The sequence below is a fragment of the Aspergillus ibericus genome (genome assembly GCF_003184845.1).
Source record: "Aspergillus ibericus CBS 121593 unplaced genomic scaffold BO80scaffold_83, whole genome shotgun sequence".
Taxonomy (NCBI): domain Eukaryota; kingdom Fungi; phylum Ascomycota; class Eurotiomycetes; order Eurotiales; family Aspergillaceae; genus Aspergillus; species Aspergillus ibericus.
Window position 1 is genome coordinate 1 of NW_020292181.1, and position 22,700 is coordinate 22,700.

Here is a 22,700-nt window from a genome sequence, read left to right on the forward strand (position 1 = left end):
GCCCATCAACAAATCCCCACCCTAACACCCCCCCAGAACAAACCACAAAACTGAATACACCATGATCATCACGCGCGGAATCTCCGTAACGAACTTCTTCGTGGCTTCGTCCGCCCTCGCCTTCCAAGTCTTCGTCCTATACCCATGGCACAAACAACTCGATGATGGATTTGAGGCCCTGAAGAAGGAACACCTCCGGGTGCTTAAGACGCTTGAGCAGTTACAGCAGGGGAAGGAGAGGGTTTCGGCTGCGGAGAGGGTTACATCGGCGTGAGGGATAAGTCAGGGTGGAGATGGATGGATAGATGGGCTGGGTTATAGATCTGTTGATAAAGTTATGTTGGTGAATACGTTTATTTTCTATCTAATTCAATTCATGACTAGAGTTCATGTCTAACGGAGTGCTAAGTAGAGGAATGGGTAAAGGTATCGAGGGATAGAGTGTAGCCTGGCAGACATCGGCCAACTATCCGGAAAATCGGAGCGAAGACCGACCTTAGCTTCTGCCAAATGGCAAACACATCCCTGTCGCGTGCGACATCAGGGGGTTCTTCGTTATTCGTTCGGGCCATACAGAAATAGTTCCAGTTCCTATGGGCGGGGGCTTGTGCCCCACTATTTTTATCTCCTCGGAGATGGTTCGTATCTTCGGATCCGAGAGATCTTACCCCAGTCACCACGAAGAAAAAAAAATAAGAATAGATCAATTTAGAAAAGAAGGAGAAAGAAGTGAAGAGAAAGCAATCTACACAGATAGGTCAAGTTAATGCATTGTGTGCATTTGCCATGTGGTTTCTGTACAGTGCTGGGCCTGCTGACTGAGATCACAACTGGTATAGCATGAACCAAGTCTTCCCATTGACGGTGGTATATATTTAGTAGCCATGTCAAGGCAGAATATATATCATGCCATGTGGCCTTCTCTATAACTATTACTAACACTGCCAGCTGGAGATGATACCATATGCCATTCACAAGGTATCAAAAGTCGGGTAATAATAATCGACTACCAATATGGAATGAATATCAGACAGCAAACTTTATCCTCCGCAGTAAGTAAATTATGCATGCACAGCTGACTCATCGGCACCACATGCACCACACGCATCTCCGCATCGCCCGGAATCAACATCCCATCTTATCGCCAACTCCAACTCCACTACTCCTCATGGAAATGGCCAGCCAGAAGCCATGACCGAACCGCACCGGAAACGCTCCCGCGTCGCCTGTACGCTCTGTCAATCCCGCAAGCGCAAATGCTCCGGCGACCAGCCCTGCTCCACCTGCGCCCAGTTTGGCTCCGACTGCCACTATGACCTCCAATCGCGCAGGAAACGCGATGCCCGACTATTCCAGCTACAGTCGGCGCCGACCGATCCCACCACCAGCAATGGAGTCCAGCCTCCATCGAAAGAGGCAAAGATGGTATCGCCCGAGGAGACCGCCGCGCGACTCAGCTCACTCGATGCTAACTCCGGCGCTGCGTTCGCCAGACGACTCGGCCTGAAGGTCGACCCGACGAATGCCCCAAAGATGCATCTTTTCGCATGGAATGTCGGCGCTCGGCATCCACTACCGTCATCTATGCCTCCATCCTTCACGTCGGCGGCTATCCCCGTCGTGGACCTCATCTCCCAGGATGAAATGCGGTCCCTCGTGACCACCTTCTTCGACAAGGTCGACCCCTGCTACGGCTTCATCGACCGCGACCACCTCCTCCGCCAAGTCAGTCGCCGATGGCTCCCATCCACCTACGAATCCACCCTCCCCTACGGCCCCTACGACGCCGTCCTCTGCGGCGTCGCCGCCTTCGGCTACCTCTTCTCCCACCGCCAGGCCAATCCCACAGAACGGCACCTCGCCGAAACCGCCCGTCTCATCCTCGACCAATCCCTCCTCTCCGACACCATCCCCACCGCCGACCTCGTCACTGCATGGGTCCTCCGAGTCGCCTACCTCCGACTCACCGCATCCCCCCACGCCGCCTGGATGGCCAGCTGCTCCCTCATGCACATCATCGAAGCCACCGGCCTGCACCTCGAACTCGCCCCCTCCGACGACAGCGCCATCAACCATCTCCCCGAACCCTGCGACCCCGAAACCCGTCGTCGTCTCTTCGGCATCGCCCGTCACCTGAACGTCTGGATCTCGTTCGAACTCGCACGATCCCGCGTCGTCTTGCACGGCGCGACCTCCCTCCCCCCCACGCCCCGCGTTCCCGGTACCGCTGAGATCTTCACCCTCCTGCCTATGTCGGAGAGTCTCGATCCGAATAAGTCCACTGACTCCCCGGATCTGGAATCCACGCTCCGGAGCGTCCTCGATCAGATCCATATCCTGCCCCAGCTCATCCTCGTCCAATGTAACCTGATGCTCTGCATCTATCGTCGTCTCCGGGCCCTCAACTGCATTATCTCCGGGGATTTGCTGGACCGGGTGCTCGCGCTATCGAGAAAAGGGCTACAGGCGGCGCGGGAGATGGTGGCGTCGACGAGCCCCTGGCATCAGATCGCCAACGTGCCGTTCCAGGTAGTGTGCACGTTACTGGCGATTGACAATCGAGCGTCGTTGGTGATGTTGGGGGATGCGATGCGGACGCTGCGGGAGGTGGCGGCGGCGTATGATACGGAGGTGATGCGCGAGGCGTATAGTACGGCGTATTTGTTGATTCTGTTGCATCAGCGACGGAAGGAGGAGGATACGAAGGCGTTGATGGATGTGTTGAAGGTGAATTCCGGGGGGTCCTCTGTCCCGCGGAGAGAGGAAGAGCAGGAGACGTCTACGGAGCCGCATCATTCGCTGGCGGATTACCCGGGCTTCTCGTGGTTGAGTGATCTGCTCATTGATATTCCTAGTTTGGGCAATTTCGATATGGAGCGGTTTATGTACACGGATGCTTGGCCGGAGGGGGTTTGATGTGCATCGCTCGTGGCTACGGGGTGGATTACTGTGATTTCTTCTCCTTGGTGGGCCTCGGGCTGCCGGATCGCGCTACCACGCCCAGCTTCCATAGCACCCATAGCAGCCCGAGGATGATGGCAGCCACTGTGCCTAGTTCCACGGCCTTGCTGTGGAAGATCCCATCCTTGTCTAAATGGAGCACCGGCACATCCAGATCTTCCACACGGCGGGCTGTCGCTCCGTCGGGATTCACCTGGTAGAACATGGTGCGGGGGCCGAACAGGCCATCCCAGCCCAGATGGATGCGATCAAATGGGTTGACCCCCATTTTGGTACCCCCTTCTGCCGTGCAGGCCCAGAAGACCACGGGCCACGGCACCCCGGCCGTGCGGTACCCGGTCTCCGACGGCCGGAGATACCGCAGATGCAGGGGGACGGTGACGTTCCACTCCTCGGGGAGGTCCGTCGGGGTCGCCAGCTCGAGCAACCAGTTCGAGCCCCAGTGCGACACGAACCAATCGGGGGCTTCTAGATCCGTGGCCCCGCTCACGGCCCGCAGAGCCACCAGATGATGCGAGTCCAGGAAGAGCGGATCGGTCGTGGACAGTTGATACTTGTCGCCGAAGATGTACGACGGCAGCGTCAGATACGCGTGCAGCGCGCAGGTGGTATCCTCAGGGGCCGCGGGATACTCCAAGGCGGCGGGGGACAGCGAGATGGTCATGGTGGGGTGCATGCCGGTGGGCTGGGGGAAGGAGACAGAGAAGGTAGCCTGAGGAGGGAGGACATGGTGTCTGGAGGGGAAAGAAAACAGCGTGGGTTCTAATCCGTTAGCCCAACCCAGCAAAGGGGAAACAAGGGACATACTTAGGGCTTCATCAACCCCGACAACGCCTAGCAATCCACCCATTTTGATCTCCTCTGCCTCGACTGCTTTCTCCGTCCCAAGTAATCCCACCTCTACCCGGTCACGGTTATTGCTAGGCGCGCGGATCTCCTCCGTCCACCCATCTGCATTGTCTGGCTGGCTCCAGTATCCAGAGACGATTAGGGTACCAGATACCACATCGTAATCGAGATCGATCGAATCCGCGCGGTCCCATCCGGCTGTTGCGCAGGGGCCGTCCCCACGACAGATGTTTGTGATGTATTCATTTAGGGTATGTTCCGGCAGGGCAGTATAGAATTGGTATGTGGAGGATTGGGAGGTAAATGATTCCTTGAGACGTTAGTATGTCTAAAACCTCAGGGAAGAAGACAGAAGACGGACCGTGTAATTCTCACACTGGATGATTTTATCAAATAGCTGGCGTAAGAGGCGACAGATTCCTTCCCTAAGCCATATAATAGTCAGCCACTTCATGTTCCAATCCATGCTCCCACCAATCCTCCATTGTCCATCCACACGATATCATTCTCACAAACTCATAGGAGGACAGCCAAGAAAACTCACCCTTTCTCTTCACTTCCCTCCAGACCATCCCGAGGGGTATATCCAACATGCAACCCCGCCGAAACACGACTCCCAAACGGATCGACTTTCAACCCCGTCCCAGCTCCAGCATTCGCCCATCGGATATGAATCTCGCGTGCACTGTTCAAAACATCCCTCACCTACCACACTCGTATCCCATCATTAGCAAATCTCCACATCCACATCCACATCCATAAACAAATCAAACCAGCTCAATCAATCAACCAAACAAGCAAGTAAACAGCCCACCCAACAACCAGAACAAACAAACCAGAATAGGATAGGATAGGATAGGATAGGATAGAATAAACATACCAACTCATCCCCAGTCTCATCCCCACCAACCGTAACCCTCACCTCCTTCGCCGCCTCCAGCTCCCGAATCCGGAGTGCCTCTTTCTCGAGGATGGCTTGTTCGGCGCTGAATGGCGAACTGCGTGGTTGGAGGTAGGTTATTCTTGTTTTCATTTTCTCTTTTTACTCCCTTTTTCCTTTTTGTGTTGGTGGGGAGATAGAATATATCGATGATGGGATGGAGGGAGGAAGGTATAGGAGGTAGATTTGGTGGTGATGAATGAGTGGTGTGTATTGTGTTGTGTTGAGTATAAGGAGGGAGGTAGGTAGGTGGATGCGGAGATGATGGAGATGGATGGAGCTTAGTTGGAGCTGGCAGCTTGATTGAATGCTCAGGACCTCGGGACGGGAACTTGGCGGTGAGGGTTATCGGATTGGTATCGATAGGACGTATCTTATCGATAAGGGTCTGCTTCATGTTGGGTGGGTGATAAGATAAGCTCTCTCTTTCCCCCTCTCTACGGCATACGAACTACGTATCGAACAAGAGCAAGTAATATTTTATTCATACCTAACACGCCCAACGCCACAATGCTAACCCAACTCAACTGGGAATGGGAATGGGAATCGGAATCAATAAGAATAGGATATACGATAACTGCTCCGCTGCTTCACGGTAGCACATCCTTCAGAATGTCTTTCTGCGAGGCACTCAGACTCGCCGGGAATCGCACATTCACTCGTACCAGTAGGTCACCCCGTTCGCTGGGCTTCTTCGAAATCGTCATGCCCAAGCCTGGGAATCGCTCTTCGTGGCCTGGGTGTGTTGGCCCGGGCTTGGATACTCGGATGGATTTGCCGTCAATCGTGCGCACGATGCGCTCCCAGCCCGTGAGGGCCTCCTTGAGACTGATTTCGACGGTCGTGACGAGGTTGTCGCCTTGGCGTTTGAAGTTGGGATGTTCGCGCTGCTGCTGTTAGTATCCAAGGAGAAAAGAGAGAGAGTAGGATAGAGTGGGGAAGTCATACCTCCGTCACAATCAAATGCACATCCTGGCGACCACCCTCCTCCTGATCGCCCACGCCCCGGTACTTGATCTTCGAGCCCGTCCGCAACCCCGGCTTGATGTTGGCCTCCAGGGTCACATCCTGTACCGTGCGCTTGCCGCTCGCATCAAACGTCTTGCTCTTCACCGACACCTTCTTCGTCGTGCCACGCATCAGCTCCTCCAACGTCAGCGGCAGCTCCTTCTCCATGACCGTCGGCTCCGGCGTCGGTGCCCGCTGCGCCGACTGCTTGAATCCGCTGGGCCCGCGACTATTCCGGAATCCCCGACCGCCGCCGAGCCCGCCGTTCAGCATCGAAAATATATCATCTTCTTCCATGCCTCCCATGCCACTCCCCATGCCGCCCTTGGCAAAGTTCCGGAAGATATCGTCCGCATTACTGAACCGGAACCCGCTGCCGCCACCGCCAGGGCCCGTCGAGAAATGGAATGTTCGGGTGCCGCCGCCGCCTCCACCGGGCATGCCACCGAAGGAGAACCCGCCCGGCATGCCACCGTCGAAGGGGTTGGGGCCGTCAGCCCCGGCGCTGGCGGGCGGGGGACCGCCCCGGAGGAGGTATTCCAGGCCGAATTGGTCGTAGACTTTACGTTTCTCGGGGTCGGAGAGGACTTCGTATGCTTGGGATACATCTAGAGGGATTAGCATGATCGGTCATAGAATATAATGGTATGTACATACCTTTGAATTTCTCCGACGCGGTCGGGTTATCCTTGTTCTTATCAGGGTGGTACTTCAGCGCTGCCTTGCGGTACGCCTTCTTGATCTCGTCCTGCGAGGCATCGGGCTTGATGGAGAGAGCGTCGTATAGCTTCGTTTCTGCAACCATTGTGAAGGCGATACGGATCGTTCCAGTATACAATCAAAGTCGAATGATCAATCGAATGGTGGTACGGCGCGCGAATTGAATCCAGTCACCATATAAGCACGGGGATGGGAAGGGTCTCGTGGAGGGGAGGGGAATCTCGAATGACGTAGAAGGTTCACTGCGGTCGCCGATCGGAACTAGTGAATCGAACGTATCTCAACGGGAATACCAGTGGAGAGAATCGGAATCAAGACATCTAGGCCGGTGAAAGGGGGTACTCGGAAATGCTCACGGGGTGAGGGAGCAGGTGGACGACTGATGTATGTGCGTTGCTCCGGCGGCTTTCAGGTGAGCCTGCGGTGACGTGTGACGTTGACCGCACGCTCGACCAATCGAAGGTTCGAGAAGGTTCGATGAGTCTGAAGAGGGGGTGGTGCTGGCACGGTCGTATGATTGCGCTGCAAACAGCTGGAAAAGAGTTCCTGCAGGTATCAGAGGACATTTGATATCCAGCTGGGGGGTTTATTGTGCTGCTGCTGCGTCTGGTGCTGTCGCGATGTGGTCACGTGACGACACGTGCCATGATACTCGGTGCGAGATTACAGAGGGTAGACTATGGCTTATATAGACAGCTGTACGGGCTATTGGATGTTGCCTGTAGAGTGAAAGTCCAATTTACAGGAGATGCGCCTGACATCACCTGATATATAGTCTAATGCATGCTGACTGGTGGTCGCACGGTATCTCGCGACAACTTGAAGCTATCAAAGATGTCATCTGTCATGTGACCGTCGTCTACCATTTGATCCATGGCCTTTTCCGTGATACTCGCATCATTCCACCACAATCCAATCCTTCACCACCGCAGTCCCATTCACCACAGCCTCCCGCTGCTCCTCCGTACAAGTACTCTCCATGGTCAACAAATAACACGTCGGCGCGGGACTCTCCGGCACCTCGTTGGTAACATTCCACGTCGACGACGGCCCCTCACTGGCATAGCTCCCATTGCGGGCCGTGTTGATCCTCCCCGTCGCCAGATCCCGATTAAACTGGACCCGATTAAAGATCTCATACGCCGTCTGGGGCTGATAGAACGGCACCTCGTGGCCCGCCTGGAAGACGCGCGTGAACGAAAAGTTCCCATACTGCCGCACCATGCCCCCAACATACGAGGCATTCGTCTGCACCTCGGCGTACCCAGCAGCCCGGAACTTCTCCTGGTCCACATAATCCACCTGCAAACTGACATCCTCGCCCCCGTTCCACGGACACGCGTAGTCCCGGTCCCCATACACCAGAGCCACCTTGATGCCCGAGTCCAGCAAGTAGCCGAGATCGCCCACCAGACCACGGAGATCCGAGCGAGGGTAATCGCCGGTGGTATGGAAACTCGCGTAGACATTCTCCGCCGACATGGTGAAGTTGATCGGAACCCCCAGCGCGCTCTGCACCCAGGGCTGATTCAGATATCCCACGTAGTATGGGAGGAGGAACGAGTCGGGGTTGAAATGCGCGAAATCATAGTATCCCCGGCCCGAGAAATTCGTAAACGGACCCTTGATCTCATCCAGACAGTATCGGGACGCATCCTCGCAGATGCGATTCACCGTCTCATTATCCCCATACATCAAGGGATCGCCCACTGCTTCCACCTCTCGACACTCCAGAATCATATCCCGGCACCCACCAGGCTTGCTCCAGTCATGCATCGCCTTCTCATACACCGTCTTATTGATCCCCTCAATCCCATACGTATTATTATACGCGATATTCGGAAACGACGGCATCTGAATCAACAGATCCACACACCCATTAATAATCCCCAACGTATCCAAATGAATCGCATGTCCTTCCACCGTCCCCTCATCAATCCTCTCATTCTGCTCCTGAAAAAAAGCCGTAAACGCCGGTCCATACCTCCCCCCATACGACTCCGTCCAGAGACTCACCCGGTCATCAAGCGGCCGATACTCAGGAAACTCAGCGAACCACGTCTGCGCGAACAGCCACAGCGCGCGCGCCGAATTCCCCGTACTATTCGTAGTAGCTTGCACTTCCTGACTGGGGAATGTACCCACATAGAACGTATTATTCTGCTCCGGCACGACGTCGTCCTCCCAGGACGCGACATTCAACACCTCCGTGAGCTGGTCATACGTGCCATTGGTAGGCACATCATAGCTGAACCCGACCTGGTTCGGCTGATCGATGTACAGCATATTGGCATAGTTATTCCACGAGTAGGGGTTCGATTCGGTGGAGTTCGAGTCCGGGTTCACCACGCAGGGACCGTTCTCCTGCAGCAGGCCGATCATGGAGGATCCGCCGGGGCCGCCATTCATCCAGATGGATAGTGGTGCATTGTGAGGATTATTCCGCGACTCGAAGAACCAGAAAAAGGTGTTGATGGGATAATCCTGGGCGATGCCGAGGGCATTGAGGGTTCCGGGGGGAAGATGCACGTAGCCCGAGTAGGATTTGACCCCGGGCGTGGTTTCGCAGATGCCGGGCTGGTAGAGTCACAATTAGAATGACGATCCCATTGTGAATGGATGAGGTAGTGACCTCACTCACCTCTTTGTAGGAAATCGTCACCCCCTCGTAATGCTTCGAATGCACGACTTTCAATCCCCCCGGCGTGGGCGGGAAATACTGGCCCGCGACAGCCCCAGCCCCGGCCAACACGGCCACCACAGTTGCAAGGAAAGGCATGACCAGTCGCGGGGAACTTTCTTTGTTCTGGGAACAAACAAAGCCGAAGGACTTAGTTAAATATGGCGGCCTGGGTGGTGTACACTAGCTTCTGATAACGCCATGGCCTATCGGACAACGCTAAGCCCCGGCTAATCGCCGTGTCACGATACATAATCGACTCTCGATCATCCCTGCGATCGTCGATGGCTCCACCGGTGCTTGCTGACTGGAGCTGTCTTGTCGGGCCCGAGTTTATTTACCTGTCAATGCTCCCGCGACTAAACCTTGATGAAAGGCATGGTCTGATGTTGACTGGTCGGGCGTGTAATGATGTAGGTGGCTCAGTTGGAAATCGGACCAACGCTTTGGTTGCTTGGCTAATGGCAGGCTAATTGGCAGAGGCCAAATCAGGAATACTAATTGCATCAACGACTCATTGACTAGAATAACAAAAAAAGGGATATATTGACAACTGTCGTTGCCTTCGCATCTGTACCATCATCCCAGTATCCAACCGAGACGCCCAGGTATCCATGCATGTCCAAACCAACAACACGCTAAGGCTAACATTACAATCACACAAATAAACAGGAGCCGAGACTCTGCATAACAGCCGAAACCGGTTCATCAACAAGATGCCAGAATATATATACAAGAAGGGTAATACCATGACGGGACACGCTCATGCAGCTTGGGGGTGAACTGCATGGATGACGTCTTTGTCAGCAGTGACGGTTTTCGTGGGCGCCAGCTCATTGTCCGAGTTGGACAAAGGCCAGTCCTCGGGCTCACGGATGCGGGTGGTGGTGCTCTCGTCAGACGACTCGTGTCCCTTGACCTCAATCTCGGATGCCACGTCCGAGTCGTGCACACTGGAGACGCTGTGGAACTCCTCCCGGTCTGGGGACAGCTTGTTTGACGATTCCGGGGCACCCGCGGAGGACAAGTCACTATCCGAATCGTTGTGCTTGCGATAGAGAGCCACCTCGGTGAAACCATAGGTGTGTCCCGGGCTCGACGCCACGGACCGCCGGCGACTGTAGGAGTAAGGGATAGAGGTGGGTGAGTTGGGAGTCGAGCTCGAGAAGGAGACTGGCGTCCGCTGGGGGTTCCTCGGCGGCAGGGTCGGGGGAAGGCGTTTGGGGATCGTCACCAGCCGGGCACGGGTAAAGGTAGGAGACTGGCGCTTGAGTTCCGGAGGGATCGTGGCGTCTTCAGCGAAGACGGGGGAATGGGCGGCACTCTCGCGCTTCGAGACCGTGGCACTGCTGACTTCGTGCACCTCCACATCGTCATCCACCACGTCATCGTCATTCTGCACATGATACTCGTCCTGTTCCGGGATCACTGTGTCCCAGCGAGCCTCCTCACTGTCCCACGGACTGGTTTCAGCGCGATCCGAGACGTCCCGGTAGCTCCGGGAAGAGGTGCGGCTGATGGAGGTCGGGGCGGTCGTGGGACCGTCATCGGTTTGAGTACCTCGGTCCATACTGGCGTAGCTCTGCACGCTCGCTCGCCAGCTATTGCGTGGGGAGCTATCGGTGCTGCGTCGGAAGGTCGAATAGACCGGGCTGTTAGGGCTCGGTTTGAATTCGAAAACGTCCTGAGATGGTCTGCTCTTCGATCCAGCTTCGCGAATGAAGAGACCCTCGGCCTCCAGAGCCTTGACCCCGAATGGGTCGGGATCCTCCGGGTCAGGAATGCCAAACGAGGGTGTAGCCCCGAGATCAACATCTCCGGGGGTCTCGCCTGGAGGGAGCAGATTCTCATCCACAGGGTTACCCTCCGCCGCCTTGACGGTATTGAGGAGGGTCTGGATCGCGGCGGGAGGATGTCTGGCCTTGCCCGCGAGAATGTCACTGACCGAGATGCGCTCGCCGAAGAACCGCTCATTCTCATCGCTCCGCTCGATGATGATGGTGCCATCCACTTGCACGCCAGCATACAGACCACGGCTCTTCATGTAGGTCCAAATGGGGGCTTGCCGCTTGTGCACCTCCGAGTCAAGGACGCCCCCCATGCCGACAGGTCCGGCCGCGGCGCTGACTTCGCCACCCAATGTGCAGCGCACCTTTTTGAAGGCCTCCAAAGCCTCATAGGTATTTATGACGACCACACAGTCGTAAATATCCACACCGGCCAGAAACCCAATACCAGCAGTATGGAGCATGATGCCGGAGGGAGGACTCCATTCATTTGTTTCGGGGATGCGCGCCAGAAGCACGCCACTGCCACCCGAGCCACTGACCCAGAGACCAGTGCGCATGGTGGTGAAGATGGCGAGACCTTTGGCCCGCTGGATGACCCGGGCGGGGATCTTCTTCAACACTCGTTGTTTGCCCTTGGGACGATCCAGCTTGCCGGATTGCTTGCTAATCGAGCTGTCGGTGCTTTGCCGGTCGGCGTCGTCGTTGGCGTAGAAACCATCTTTGCAGAAACTGCGCAGGATGCGCGCAGCTTTATCGCTTTCTTTATCGAGGGTCATGGGCCAAAAGGCCTCGGCGCCGACCCGATGTGAGAGGCGGTTGACAGGATCGCCTAGTTTATCGAGAGTGTGCCATGCCTTATCGAAGCCTTTCTTGGAGGTCCCTTTGGTCCTCTCCCAAAAGGTGGAGGGCATGGTGGCGAGTCAGTCCCGCGAGGAATTCTGAGCTCACCAGAGTATGACAGGACTGGGTCTGCAGTTGGGGGTAGGAGAGGAAGTCTATAATGACTGGGGGCCGTAGCTGGTGGACGAAGACGGCCAGCAGTCAACGAGGGTTGCCCAATGCGGGAGGAATGTACACAGAGGCAGGAAAAGATGCAACTGAAGCTTGGGTGACAACCGTGGCATGCGGGTCCGGAGGAGGAATGCAGCAACTATATGCGCAGAAGATTAGTGATCTGGGGAGAGCAGCGAGGGTGATATAACGGTCGGCCAGCTTTGAGGAATTCTCCGTGCTAGCCGTGGTCCAGACTCATCCCCAGTTGGGTGGCGAGCAACTGGCAGCGCCGACATACGAGCGCGAGGAGGGGAACCGTGGAACGGGCAAATGGGATCGGGGCGGCTTACCTGTCCGGCTGAGCCTCGCCAGGGCCGACAGGAGATTGACCAGAGACCACAGGACGAGATGAAACCGCTTCTAATTTCCGTTGACAGCAGAACAGACACCCGGTTTATGTAGGAGTAAGTAGGAGGCACAGCAGGTCACAGCAGGAGGCAGGAAACCCCAGAGTGGAGCGATCGACCGTAGCCCCGTCGGTAAATCAGAAGAGGTGCTAAAGCCAAAGGGTCAGAGGCTAGAGAGGTGGGCGGATGTACGACACCAGGCTAATGCAGTGACGAGACGAGGGAGAAAAAGCAAGCAGCAGGAGATGGAATCAAATCATGGAAGACCAAGACGGGGCGAGGGGCATTCATCCTATTAAATGGATGCGACCAGGCACGGATTCAACCCGGCTGGGTCGGAAAGCATGGTTGGACTGGGTGGACGGGTTGGAGGGGAGTGGCTGGCCGGAGAGCCGAATGTCAGGCTGAACAGATGACGACCGAGAGAGCCGGGGAAGTCAAGTTCTTGACTTGTGAGGAAGAAGAAGTGGTCCATCCGGATGCATGGCATCATTTGGCAGCGCAGCGCAGCGTCATCGTCATCGCGCCGCCGATAAGCCGATCGGATCAGATCCGGATCTATCTTTTCCCTTCACCTCTCCCATAGTCCTTTTCCTTCCTCTTCCTTTCTTCTATTACTTCGCATCTCTTCTTCTTCTATCTCTGTATACAGAATCATCATCACTCCACTGAAAAATTCTAGAAACAAATGCCCAACGGGGCACAGCGTCATCTGCCTACCCGATCCACTAATCCACGATGGAGCCCAGAGACCCTCAGCTAGTCAGTTACCGTCCTAGTCTCACGGTAGCCTAATTGATCTGTGAATTAATTTAATCCATCCCATTTATCTTATTTTATTTCCTTCATCCCATCAACGAAACGAATTGATCAGAAAAAAAATTATTAAACTTCCACTAGATCCGTTTGAAATTTCCCCCTCTTCTCCTCCCATCCCTGCGTCCCAAGGGATGTATCAACTTCCTCCCCGACGAATATGACAGATCCAATCGCTTGTTCTTCACGCTTCAGCCCCAGCCAGCCTGGCCCTGGTTGGATCCATGGATCGAGCCCCGGGCCCCTGGCTTCCCCTCGCTTCACTTGACCTGTTGGTTCGGCAGAAAATTCTGTGCATAGCCTACGCTGTAGCTTGAGTGGTACAGTAACTGAGAAGAAGTCATTGGTAGGTCGATGGAGAGTACGCCGTACGGAGTAAATCCATCCATCCGAACGAACACCCGATCCTATCTACAAGATAGTTCCAAAGTCCCTGACATGTCCGATTCTCTTTCCCCGATTGAGATCGTCCCACACGGCTTGGATTTCCGTTTTTATCTAACTCAGTCTCCTCCGTCCTGTTCCTGTCCTGTCCCTGTGCTCCGTACTCTGGATGTTGTTGGCCGCGTTGCTCGGGATACTCCCTCATTTCTTCCCCTTCTTCTCAAACCCCGAAAACAAACCCATCCCGAAACAAAGTATACCTAAAATAAAATAAAGTAAATTAAACGGAGGTGGCTTATCCCATGCCATTGTCCACACAAACAGAACAATAAAAAGTATATCCTACATAAAGTATAGCCTTTCGCTTCCCGTCAATTTCAAGGTTGGTCAGTCAGTCACTTGACTCGTCCAATCCTGTCCGGCTAAGCACCCCGTGACTATCCCTAGTAAATTACTTTATCGGTGGTAGTTAGTATGTATCCCGAACTTAGTTTTCCCATGTGCGAGGGAAACGATGCAGAGTGAAAATTTTTACAAGATGGAGGGATGAGGGTGTTGGATATATCATATGCCACACGGTGGACGTGTGATGGAATGGATGGACGGGGCACGAGGATTGTGATTGCCATTGTGATGCGGTTATTGCGGTTGGTTTTTACGTATTACGTACTATCATCTAACTTATGTGCTTGCTGTACTCTGTATAGGAATATAATATCTGGGATATAATAGAGACTACTTAGGAAGAGGTAGTTAGAGTAAGTCGGTTGTTTCATCGCCCTCACATCACTACTATGATAGACAGCACAGCCCGCTTCCCGCTTCCCGACTTCCGAACGAACATCAAACATTCCATAATCCCTGCCTGACTGACTGACACTTGAAACATCACAGCACTATCCCTGTTCTTACTACTACCTACCTACCTACCTACCTACTAACTTATGAGCATAGTTAGGTGGTTAAACTAGCTATTCTTAGACAAGGCAACTCACCCATCCATCCATCCCTCCCTCCCATTCGACGATCCTAATCCTACCCTACCTTATCCCCATACCATCTATCTACCTAGCAATCTAGCAAACACACTAAGTAGTAACGTATACGCACCTAGTCCCACTAGCCCGATAGCTTACGGAGTAGTATCTAGCTAGCTCGCTCCCCCCGATCACACCTGATAGATAGTACTACTAATCAGAGGTAAGAGAGTATGAACCAACCGGAATAGACATACATGTTCCGCGGATCGAGTGTAGTTCGCAGGACGCAGGTCGCAGTTCGTAGTTCGTACGAGGAACCATCCGTGCCGGATATGATGTATCGGATTGAGGTGCGTTTTGTGTCGTTGAGGGAGGAAACTTAACTTACTGCCTAGGGGGATGCTGGGGCTCGTGGTTGTCGTGCGGTGGGGGTAAGGGTACGGTTTATTTGCTTAGTACTTATTTACTTGGGGTATACTATGAGTAGGTGTATACTGTTCTCTTGTGCTTGGTGCTGCGATGAAATATAGACATCGGTATGGCTCACCATCACATAGTCTAGTTACGAACTACTGGATAACAACCGACCCATCCTAGAGCGTGCAGATGCTAGCACGGTGTTCGAGTTAGTCGCTCTTCCGATTCGTGTTCCTGGTCATGGGTCCAGCGCCGCGGATCCGGTGCCGGACTAGTGCGTGCCAGCTGGATGCCAAATGAGGCAGTACTCCACGGGGTTGTGCTACGGTTGGACGAGTGGAAGTCGGGCAATCGCCAGATAGAGTTAGGCATGGAATCAAGCATACACGTCAGGATTATGATCCGCAGAGTTAAAAGTCCAGCTGACACCGGACGTCTAGTCGTAAACATACACAGTACCTATCCATCCGCTCCACCTTACAGAGCACCCAGCTCCTTCAGCTTGCCGATCAATCCATCGACATTCTCGACCTTGCCGCCTCCCTGGCGCGCCGGGGGTTCTGGACGGTTAGTCTGGAACGATACGTAGAGGAAAGATAAACTCACCAGTCACCTTGAGGGTCTTCAGACGTCTCTTGTCCTCCACCCCGAAATCCGCCAGCGTCTTCTTCTCCAAAGGCTTCTTCTTGGCCTTCATGATGTTGGGCAGCGTAGCATAGCGCGGCGTGTTCAACCGCAAGTCCGTAGTCACCACCAGGGGCAACTTGGCCCGCAGCGTCTCGACACCACCGTCCACCTCATGCGTCACCTCCACCGTGCCATCCGCATCCTTGATCTCGACCTTGCTTGCCTGTGTTGCCTGAGGCCATCCCAGCAGACCCGCCAGCATCTGGCCCGTCTGACCCTGGTCACCATCAATCGCCTGCTTGCCCAGCAGCACCAGGTTGATGTTCTCGGACTTGACCACACCCTGCAGCATCTTGGCGATCGTCAGGGGCTCGGGGCCGCCATCGGCGCTGTCGCCCACGTCAACGTGGAATGCGCGGTCGGCACCCATGGCCATGGCCGTGCGGAGAGTATCGGCGCACTTGGCTCCGCCAGCGGAGAGGGCGAGGATGTTGTCGACCTTCATGGGGCTCTGGTTCTTGGCGCCGGATTCGCGCAGACGGATGGCTTCTTCGACGGAGATTTCGTCGAACGGGTTGAGGGAGTGCTTGACACCGGCGGTTTCGACGCCGGTGTTGGCCTTGTTGACGCGGGGTTTGACCTGTGTGGATTAGATTCCATTGTCTGACAGGTTCTACCGTGCAGATAGGTGGCGAGTAGTGACTGCGACGGAGATCAAGGACAGGCGTGCGGCCTTCGTTCCGGGAATGACTCTTCACCGAAGCCGGAGCAGGCGACCAAAACTCACCGCATAGTCAATCACCCGCTTCACGGGGACAAGGATTCGCAAACCACTGGCCATATTGATTGTGGTGCTGGGATGTTTAACAAGGAGTCAATGGAGGGGCGGAGTGTCGTGAGGGGAATCAACACTTTAAGGCGAGCAGAGGGAAGAGACCGATCCGTCGGAGCAGCTGCCATCCGCGGCAGAAAGCAGGTGACTTGGGCGGAGAGCCCGAGCGGGCCGAGAAGGCCAACCACCGCCGTGCCTCTCCCGCCTCCAGCCGAGGTTAGCCAGCCTACATAGTACATAATTGTCTAGGTCGGGGAACAGAATGACCTCATGAATCGCTACTATATTAGTAGATGAGGCTAGTTTAGTCTATCCGCGCAGATCGAATGATTCGCTATCTATGCATGTCGGCATAATCACATGTGATCGCGGATCACCAGGTTTCCTGCTTGTACCGTCCCGTCTTCTCCATGCCAAGCAGATACTGCTCAGCGCCTTGTTCGTTGAACCGGTCCGTTTCGACCTCTGCACCATGCTGGAAGGCTTCTGTCAGCGCCTCCCGCACGGCCTTGGGCATCTGCCCGGACGATCCGCATATATACACCGATCCCGCCATGTCGTGCAGTAGCTTGAAGAGCAGCGCATAGTTCTGCCGGATCACGTCTTGTACATAGACTTTGGACTTTTGGTCTCGAGAGAATGCAGTCAGGACATTCAATTTGATTAGCTTGCCCAGCTGTTGCCATTCTTCCTCGAAGAAAAAGTCCGCGTCTCGGTTGCGTCCGCCGTAGAGCAGCAGCGTCGGGCCGATCGAGAGCTCCACCCCGGGATTTTCCTGCTGATACGCCTTGATGATAGCAGCTTTCTCCCAGAGCATAGATCGTAGTGGTGCCAGACCGGTGCCGGGACCGATCAGGACCGTCGGCCCAACGAGCTGGTTGACGGAGGAGTTGAGTCCTCCCCGCTGCAGCTGTACCTTGAGAGTGCTTCCGGGTCGAAGTGCTGAGATGTAGCGTGTACAGACGCCCTGTCGGATCTTCTTGATCACGGTTTGATACTTGACAATGGCAATGAGCAGCTCAAACTTGGTACCGCCTTCCGCACTCTTCAGCTCGCCACCACTGGCAATGCTAAACTGTCTGCCTTTGAAGATCGGGAATACCGAGACCGCATGTTGCCACGGAACCTTGACTGTATCGAATTCGTGCAGTACTTCCAAAATACTACGTCTCGGACGGGTCGTATAGTCCCACAGTTCATCCAAATACTCCGGACTGGTGTTGGTGAATTCGAGCAGGCGCTCCTTGTGCATTTCATCGCTCGTATAGTGGGCAATCTGTGCAAAGAAGGACCGGCGGGGGATAGCCTGGATGTCGAGATAATCTGCGAGAAGGGCGCGCAGTGTTAACTGCGGATATGCCGCCAGGCCATGGATCGGGGGAGCAGGGAGGTCGTCTGCAGGAATATGGCTGTTAGGGACCAACGAAACCAGCTGATCAGCCTGCTCCTCCCAACCCATCATCTGGATCAGGGCATTGACGTCGCTCGAGAAGTTCTTCGGTGTAATGCAGATCATATCCCCAGGAACATAGGAGGCATGTTCGGGAACCGTAAGCGACACATGGCGCACATCCTGCCAATGTGTCGACGGCGTCAATCGCTTGTTCTCTGTGAGCGTTGCCGTCAGCGTGTCAGGCAATGGACGCAGATCATGATCCAGTCGAGTCAACTTTGGAAATTCATCCGGCGCAGGCTGATACTCCTGATACCCAGGAACGGTCTCCCCTTTTACTTGCCCCGTGCCCTGCTCCTGTAACGTCAAGACCCATTTCGGCGGCAACTGAACATCATCCGGTATCGGATCCAGCCCCGAAGGCAGCGGATATGTCTCGAGCAGATGTGTGCGCAGATCCGTCAGCCACGGAATCAAAGTCCCCTCAAGCCTACACCAGTTAGCCCATACACCCACTCAGATCTGGATCAGTATACCACCCACCCCTCAGGATGTTGCTGATCGCCCTCCCCAGCACGATATATCTCATTGGCACCCAGCTGCACCAACCGCTTATGCAACTTGCGCGCCGCCCAATTGAACCTACCCAGTCAGTCTCATCTCAACCAAGCAAATCCCAAAATCAAACATACTTCGGATACGAACTATCCCCCAACCCAAACGACGCAAAATTCACCCCCTCCAAAAACGTCGCCGGCAACCTCTTCAACAACAACGACCGCCAAAACGTCCTCGCATTAGCCGGAAAATCACCCTGACCGGTCGTCGCAACCACAAACAGAACCAGCGTGTACGAGTTCAGTACTTCCTACGCTACATCGTCAGCATTGGTGAGACATTGCGCCACGGGAAGGGGGGGAGGGGGAGGGGGTATACCGGCTTGTACTGATTCAGTTCGGCCACATGGGTTCGGAAATGGAGACGCTCGGCCAATGCCCCTAGCTCTTCCGCTACCTCTTGCGAATTGCCGGTTTCTGAACCATAGAGCACGAGGGCGGAGCGTCGTGGCGCTGGTTGCGTGCCGTTCATGCTGTAGGGCTGTGGTCGCGGTGCTGCTGTCACGGCGGCCAGTGGCTTATCGTTCCGGGTCCGTTTTTTACCCCTCGTTGACGGGACCAGTTGGCGGAGAACTGACGTCATCCGATTGGTCCATACGCAGACTACGGAGTACTACTACTACAGATACGGAGTATAAAATCCCAATGTCAACTTGATAGTTGAATACAGCGTACCATGCATCCATGATCAGCCAGCTAGACACTACTACAGTCCACACCTCATCACTCGCATGCTGATATACAGCGAATAACTAATCAGCCCGCTCAGATTGATAGATCAATGACAACAACAGCAAAGGGTATCTCAGAAATGCAGCCCTACATCTAATACGTATCCTCATCACCGCCACCACCGCCATCCCCAAATCCATCATCCCCATACTCATCATCACCACCATCAAAGTACTGCTCGGCGTTATAATCCCCGCCCATCTCATCATCATCGTCCTCAAAGTCATCATCCTCGATTTCCTCCTCCCCTTGTCCCTCTTCCTCCTCATCCAGAATATCCCCTTCCCCATCATCATCCCCCTCCGCCCCTTCACCCTCCTCCCCAGTCTTCGTCCGCTTGGCCGTCTCCTCATCCTCTTCTTCCTCATCATCCTCAAATCCACGCTTCACCCCCGCCCGCGCTCCCTGCGGAACATACCCATCCATAGCAGCATCGGGCTTGAAACTCGGCTGAATCGTACCCCACAATTCCCTAGGGAAGAACTTCATCACTATACCGACACCATTAGCACGATGTCCAAACAACAACCCATCCCCTCCCTTCCCCTCCCCACTTGCCCCCCCCCACCAACCCAAAGACCAGAAGAAAGAAAAAAGAAACATACCATACTGCCTCCCCAAAATCCTCGGCAAAGCCCTCTTCTTCTTGACATACTTGCCCGAATAACTCGGCATGCCATGAAACGGATCAAACGATGCCCGGGCCGCACTATCCTTCTTACTTGCCGACGCGGCGCCCTCCAGAATCGAATAATACGGGCCATCGTGGAATCGTTCCCGAAGCGTCCGGTACAGGTCCACTTGTAATTGTTCCGTTGCGGTGAGGGGTCGGGCGCGGGGGACGGTGTATTTCTGTTTGGGGAGGGGCATGGTTAGTTTTCTTTCTTGGTTTGTTTCGAGGGGTGGATTTGGGGTTGCTTTGGTGTAGGAGGTTGGGTTCAATGGGATAAAGCAGCATATAAGACAAAGATTCGAATTGAAGATAGGATCAAGACCAATGCACAACAACAACCAGGGACAAGAAGCATACAGGAAACAGCGGCGTAGGGGCAGTGTCCGGTTCGCCGCTGGGATCGGAAGCCTCCCAGGTGAATTCCGCTCCGGGGAGCTTTCTGCCTTTCTTTGCGCCGAATCGGGACATGGTGGAGGGAGGATGGAGCTGGAGCGCTGGTACTGAGTATTATATTCACTGAATTGTTGCCCGGGGAGAGAAGCCGTCAGCGCAGGCAATGTCATGATTGAATGGCGAGAAAAAAGTTCCGGCCGAGCTGGGTCGGGTTCACCGCCTAGAGAGGGGCGAATGGGGTTAGGGTATTCGGGCGGGAGCCCTGGGGTGGTGTGGCCAATCAGGTTGTATGGGAGTAGTACTCTTACTAGGTAGTAGATAGTACTATGGCTATGTATCAAGTGCTTCATAAGAAAGGTATCTAATGCTATCGTAATTCGTCCCGACTTAGTCTGATCACAGGCCAACCGTTGCAACTTGGTTTGCAGTCTCAGATACAGGCCCCCATGGCCCCTCGTTCACGCGTTGTCGCAGCGTACGCATGATATCCTCGCATCCCTCCATTTGTCCACCGCTTTCCTTGAGACAATCATACAGCGCCACCAAGACCTCGTGCTTCGCCGTGGCTACTTTCCAGACCGCGTTCTGCGAGTCGCCGGCACCGCCGCCGACAAACTCGGCGTACGAGCGAGGAGGCTTGAACAGATACGGCAACAGGATGGTCAACGCCGGCGGGGTCAGGGCCGCCCAGGCACCGGACGACGGGAGAACTCCCTGTGTAGCCGGGGACAAGCTCTCCAAAGCTTGTTCCGTGGGGAGCTGGTATCGGGAGGTGCCAGGCACGGACGAGGTGACTTCACCCGTCAGGATCTGCCAATTAGCGGTAATAAGAGACTTCATGAGTGAGATGGACGCCAAAGATACATCCTTCATGGCGAGCAGGTCAGCCGTGGCAACAACATCCGTCCAGAAATTAGCGTGATGATTGGTGTACATAAAGTATAGGGCGCGTGCGGCCGCTGCCTCCTTGTGCCAGTCGGTCGGCATCTGCCCCGAAGCATTGAGCTCCATCGAGTCTGCCACAACTTGCTTGACCGGACCATGGAGGATCTTGGACAGCACGTCGAGAGCCTCTTTGTTGGGAGGACTGGTGGGCACGGCCAGAACCGGATTCAACCCTTGTTTGCTGGCTTCCACGAGCAGCACTCGCGGCAGACAAGAGAGAACGTTCAACTGCCCGCTCGGGACCGGCCCATGCGCCCACTGGGAAGACGAGATCGTCACCGAGGCAGAAATGCGAGACAGTATCCGGTCCAGCAGATGCTGTGGGTTTTGCAGGAAATGGTTGGGATACAGCTCAGCGTACTGCGCAACATAAGTCATGATAGGCCCGCATAGGTAAGCCAGGTCGACCGAGTCCAGCTTTGACTCGTCCAAGTAGTACTCGAGTAGGGTGGTGTGGATGTTTTGCGAGATGAGAAAATCTAAAGCGGGGGAGGAGAAAGTAGACGCTGACTGCACAATAGTCCGTGCAAGAAGACCAGGGGCGTCAATTTCCAGAAGATCATGGAAAAAGTTCACGAGAGTCATATGCATGAGCACATCACTCCGGTCGACCATATAGCAAGATGTGAACTGGAGAAGGCTGCTGCTCTGGTACTTCCTCTCAACCTCTGGCACTTGTGGACTCGAAATCATATCCCAGCGCAGCCGGCCCGCTTTCACAAGCAGCCCCATCAGCCTTCCCTGAGCCACGGTCTTGTCGCGTTTGGAAAGCGTCCCCGGTCCATCGTCGGTGAGACTGCATAGAGAGAACAACAGGCCGTAGACATCCTTGTCTGTAAAGATCCGCCTCCAGACGAGCCCCTGTCCGCCGGTAGCTTCATCGCTCTCGTGCCCGACATTCTCGAGAGGGCTGGCCAAGTCGATCTCCAAAAGCGCCCAGATTGTGTCAAAGGCCGCCTGTGCTACCGCCGTAGAAGAGGTCGATAGCCACAGCTCCACCAAGGATGCAACCAGTTCCGGATCACCGGCAACGATGGCAGCATCACTAGAGGTATTTCCCGCTTTGCTCAGCAACGACAGAGCCAACAAGTTGATCGGTTCGGACGGCGCTTTGAAACCGGAGATAAAATCGATCGGAGGTTCAACAGAGCGAAGGTCGGCAAAGCTGAAGTATGCAGTAGCCTTCGTACCCAGCGTCGTAATAGGGGTGGGGTCTTCCTGCAGGATGGGGAGGAGCTGCGAGATCTGAATCAAGAGGGTGGCGGGGACTCTGCGATCGATGTTTGCGGTAAGCTCCAGCCTCAGCTTGTCTATGAGAGTCAGGTCCAAACGGGTAGAGGGGTCACGCTGCACCTGCTGCAGATGCAGTCTGACTTCATCGTAAGTCGATGGAACAGCCATTTTGATGGCAAGGATTCCCGATGCGATCCGTGGAGTGGCTTGAGGAGAACCAGCCAGGAACGGCTTTCTTATCCTCGGCGGGGAGCTGGCTGCAAACCGGGCAAACATGACATCTCCGCCAATTCCCCGATCAGTTCGAGAC

The 22,700-nt window shown here is 54.8% G+C and overlaps 9 protein-coding genes across 9 annotated transcripts; 2 read left to right on the top strand and 7 right to left on the bottom strand.

The window, feature by feature from the left end:
- Positions 1-36: 36 nt before the first annotated feature.
- On the top strand, positions 37-397 carry BO80DRAFT_469607 (uncharacterized protein; the record flags this gene model as incomplete). Its single annotated transcript, XM_025723028.1, has 2 exons — positions 37-270; positions 385-397. The coding sequence occupies exons 1-2, from the start codon at positions 62-64 to the stop codon at positions 395-397; spliced, it is 222 nt and encodes a 73-aa protein (XP_025569473.1). The 5' UTR covers positions 37-61.
- A 794-nt stretch (positions 398-1,191) lies between these two features.
- Positions 1,192-2,916, top strand: BO80DRAFT_497940 (putative C6 transcription factor; the record flags this gene model as incomplete). Its single annotated transcript, XM_025724106.1, has 1 exon — positions 1,192-2,916. One exon carries the CDS (start codon positions 1,192-1,194, stop codon positions 2,914-2,916), a length of 1,725 nt encoding a protein of 574 aa, XP_025569474.1.
- Positions 2,917-2,944: 28 nt separating this feature from the next.
- BO80DRAFT_460006 (uncharacterized protein) lies at positions 2,945-4,843 on the bottom strand (the record flags this gene model as incomplete). The annotated part of the gene is made up of 5 exons (XM_025722370.1): positions 2,945-3,723; positions 3,769-4,120; positions 4,172-4,235; positions 4,355-4,515; positions 4,691-4,843. 5 exons carry the CDS (start codon positions 4,841-4,843, stop codon positions 2,945-2,947), a joined length of 1,509 nt encoding a protein of 502 aa, XP_025569475.1.
- Positions 4,844-5,340: 497 nt separating this feature from the next.
- Positions 5,341-6,563, bottom strand: BO80DRAFT_439614 (putative DnaJ domain protein Psi; the record flags this gene model as incomplete). Its single annotated transcript, XM_025721087.1, has 3 exons — positions 5,341-5,643; positions 5,699-6,366; positions 6,416-6,563. 3 exons carry the CDS (start codon positions 6,561-6,563, stop codon positions 5,341-5,343), a joined length of 1,119 nt encoding a protein of 372 aa, XP_025569476.1.
- Positions 6,564-7,199: 636 nt separating this feature from the next.
- Positions 7,200-9,435, bottom strand: cp1 (putative carboxypeptidase S1). The gene is made up of 2 exons (XM_025720631.1): positions 9,120-9,435; positions 7,200-9,055 (listed from the first exon to the last, which is right to left on the bottom strand). Exons 1-2 carry the CDS (start codon positions 9,255-9,257, stop codon positions 7,376-7,378), a joined length of 1,818 nt encoding a protein of 605 aa, XP_025569477.1. The 5' UTR covers positions 9,258-9,435; the 3' UTR covers positions 7,200-7,375.
- A 486-nt stretch (positions 9,436-9,921) lies between these two features.
- BO80DRAFT_369495 (DUF500-domain-containing protein) lies at positions 9,922-11,859 on the bottom strand (the record flags this gene model as incomplete). Its single annotated transcript, XM_025716395.1, has 2 exons — positions 9,922-10,488; positions 10,645-11,859. 2 exons carry the CDS (start codon positions 11,857-11,859, stop codon positions 9,922-9,924), a joined length of 1,782 nt encoding a protein of 593 aa, XP_025569478.1.
- Positions 11,860-15,422: 3,563 nt separating this feature from the next.
- Positions 15,423-18,886, bottom strand: tah18 (NAPDH-dependent diflavin reductase; the record flags this gene model as incomplete). Its single annotated transcript, XM_025716397.1, has 9 exons — positions 15,423-15,505; positions 15,552-16,212; positions 16,360-16,405; positions 16,441-16,525; positions 16,664-16,671; positions 16,800-18,232; positions 18,337-18,439; positions 18,490-18,665; positions 18,734-18,886. 9 exons carry the CDS (start codon positions 18,884-18,886, stop codon positions 15,423-15,425), a joined length of 2,748 nt encoding a protein of 915 aa, XP_025569479.1.
- A 170-nt stretch (positions 18,887-19,056) lies between these two features.
- Positions 19,057-20,363, bottom strand: BO80DRAFT_394592 (DNA-directed RNA polymerase III subunit C31). The gene is made up of 3 exons (XM_025717287.1): positions 20,177-20,363; positions 19,752-19,998; positions 19,057-19,637 (listed from the first exon to the last, which is right to left on the bottom strand). Exons 1-3 carry the CDS (start codon positions 20,285-20,287, stop codon positions 19,240-19,242), a joined length of 756 nt encoding a protein of 251 aa, XP_025569480.1. The 5' UTR covers positions 20,288-20,363; the 3' UTR covers positions 19,057-19,239.
- A 174-nt stretch (positions 20,364-20,537) lies between these two features.
- BO80DRAFT_430102 (uncharacterized protein) lies at positions 20,538-22,585 on the bottom strand. The gene has a single exon (XM_025720632.1). It carries the CDS (start codon positions 22,556-22,558, stop codon positions 20,609-20,611), a length of 1,950 nt encoding a protein of 649 aa, XP_025569481.1. The 5' UTR covers positions 22,559-22,585; the 3' UTR covers positions 20,538-20,608.
- Between the last annotated feature and the right edge of the window lie 115 nt (positions 22,586-22,700).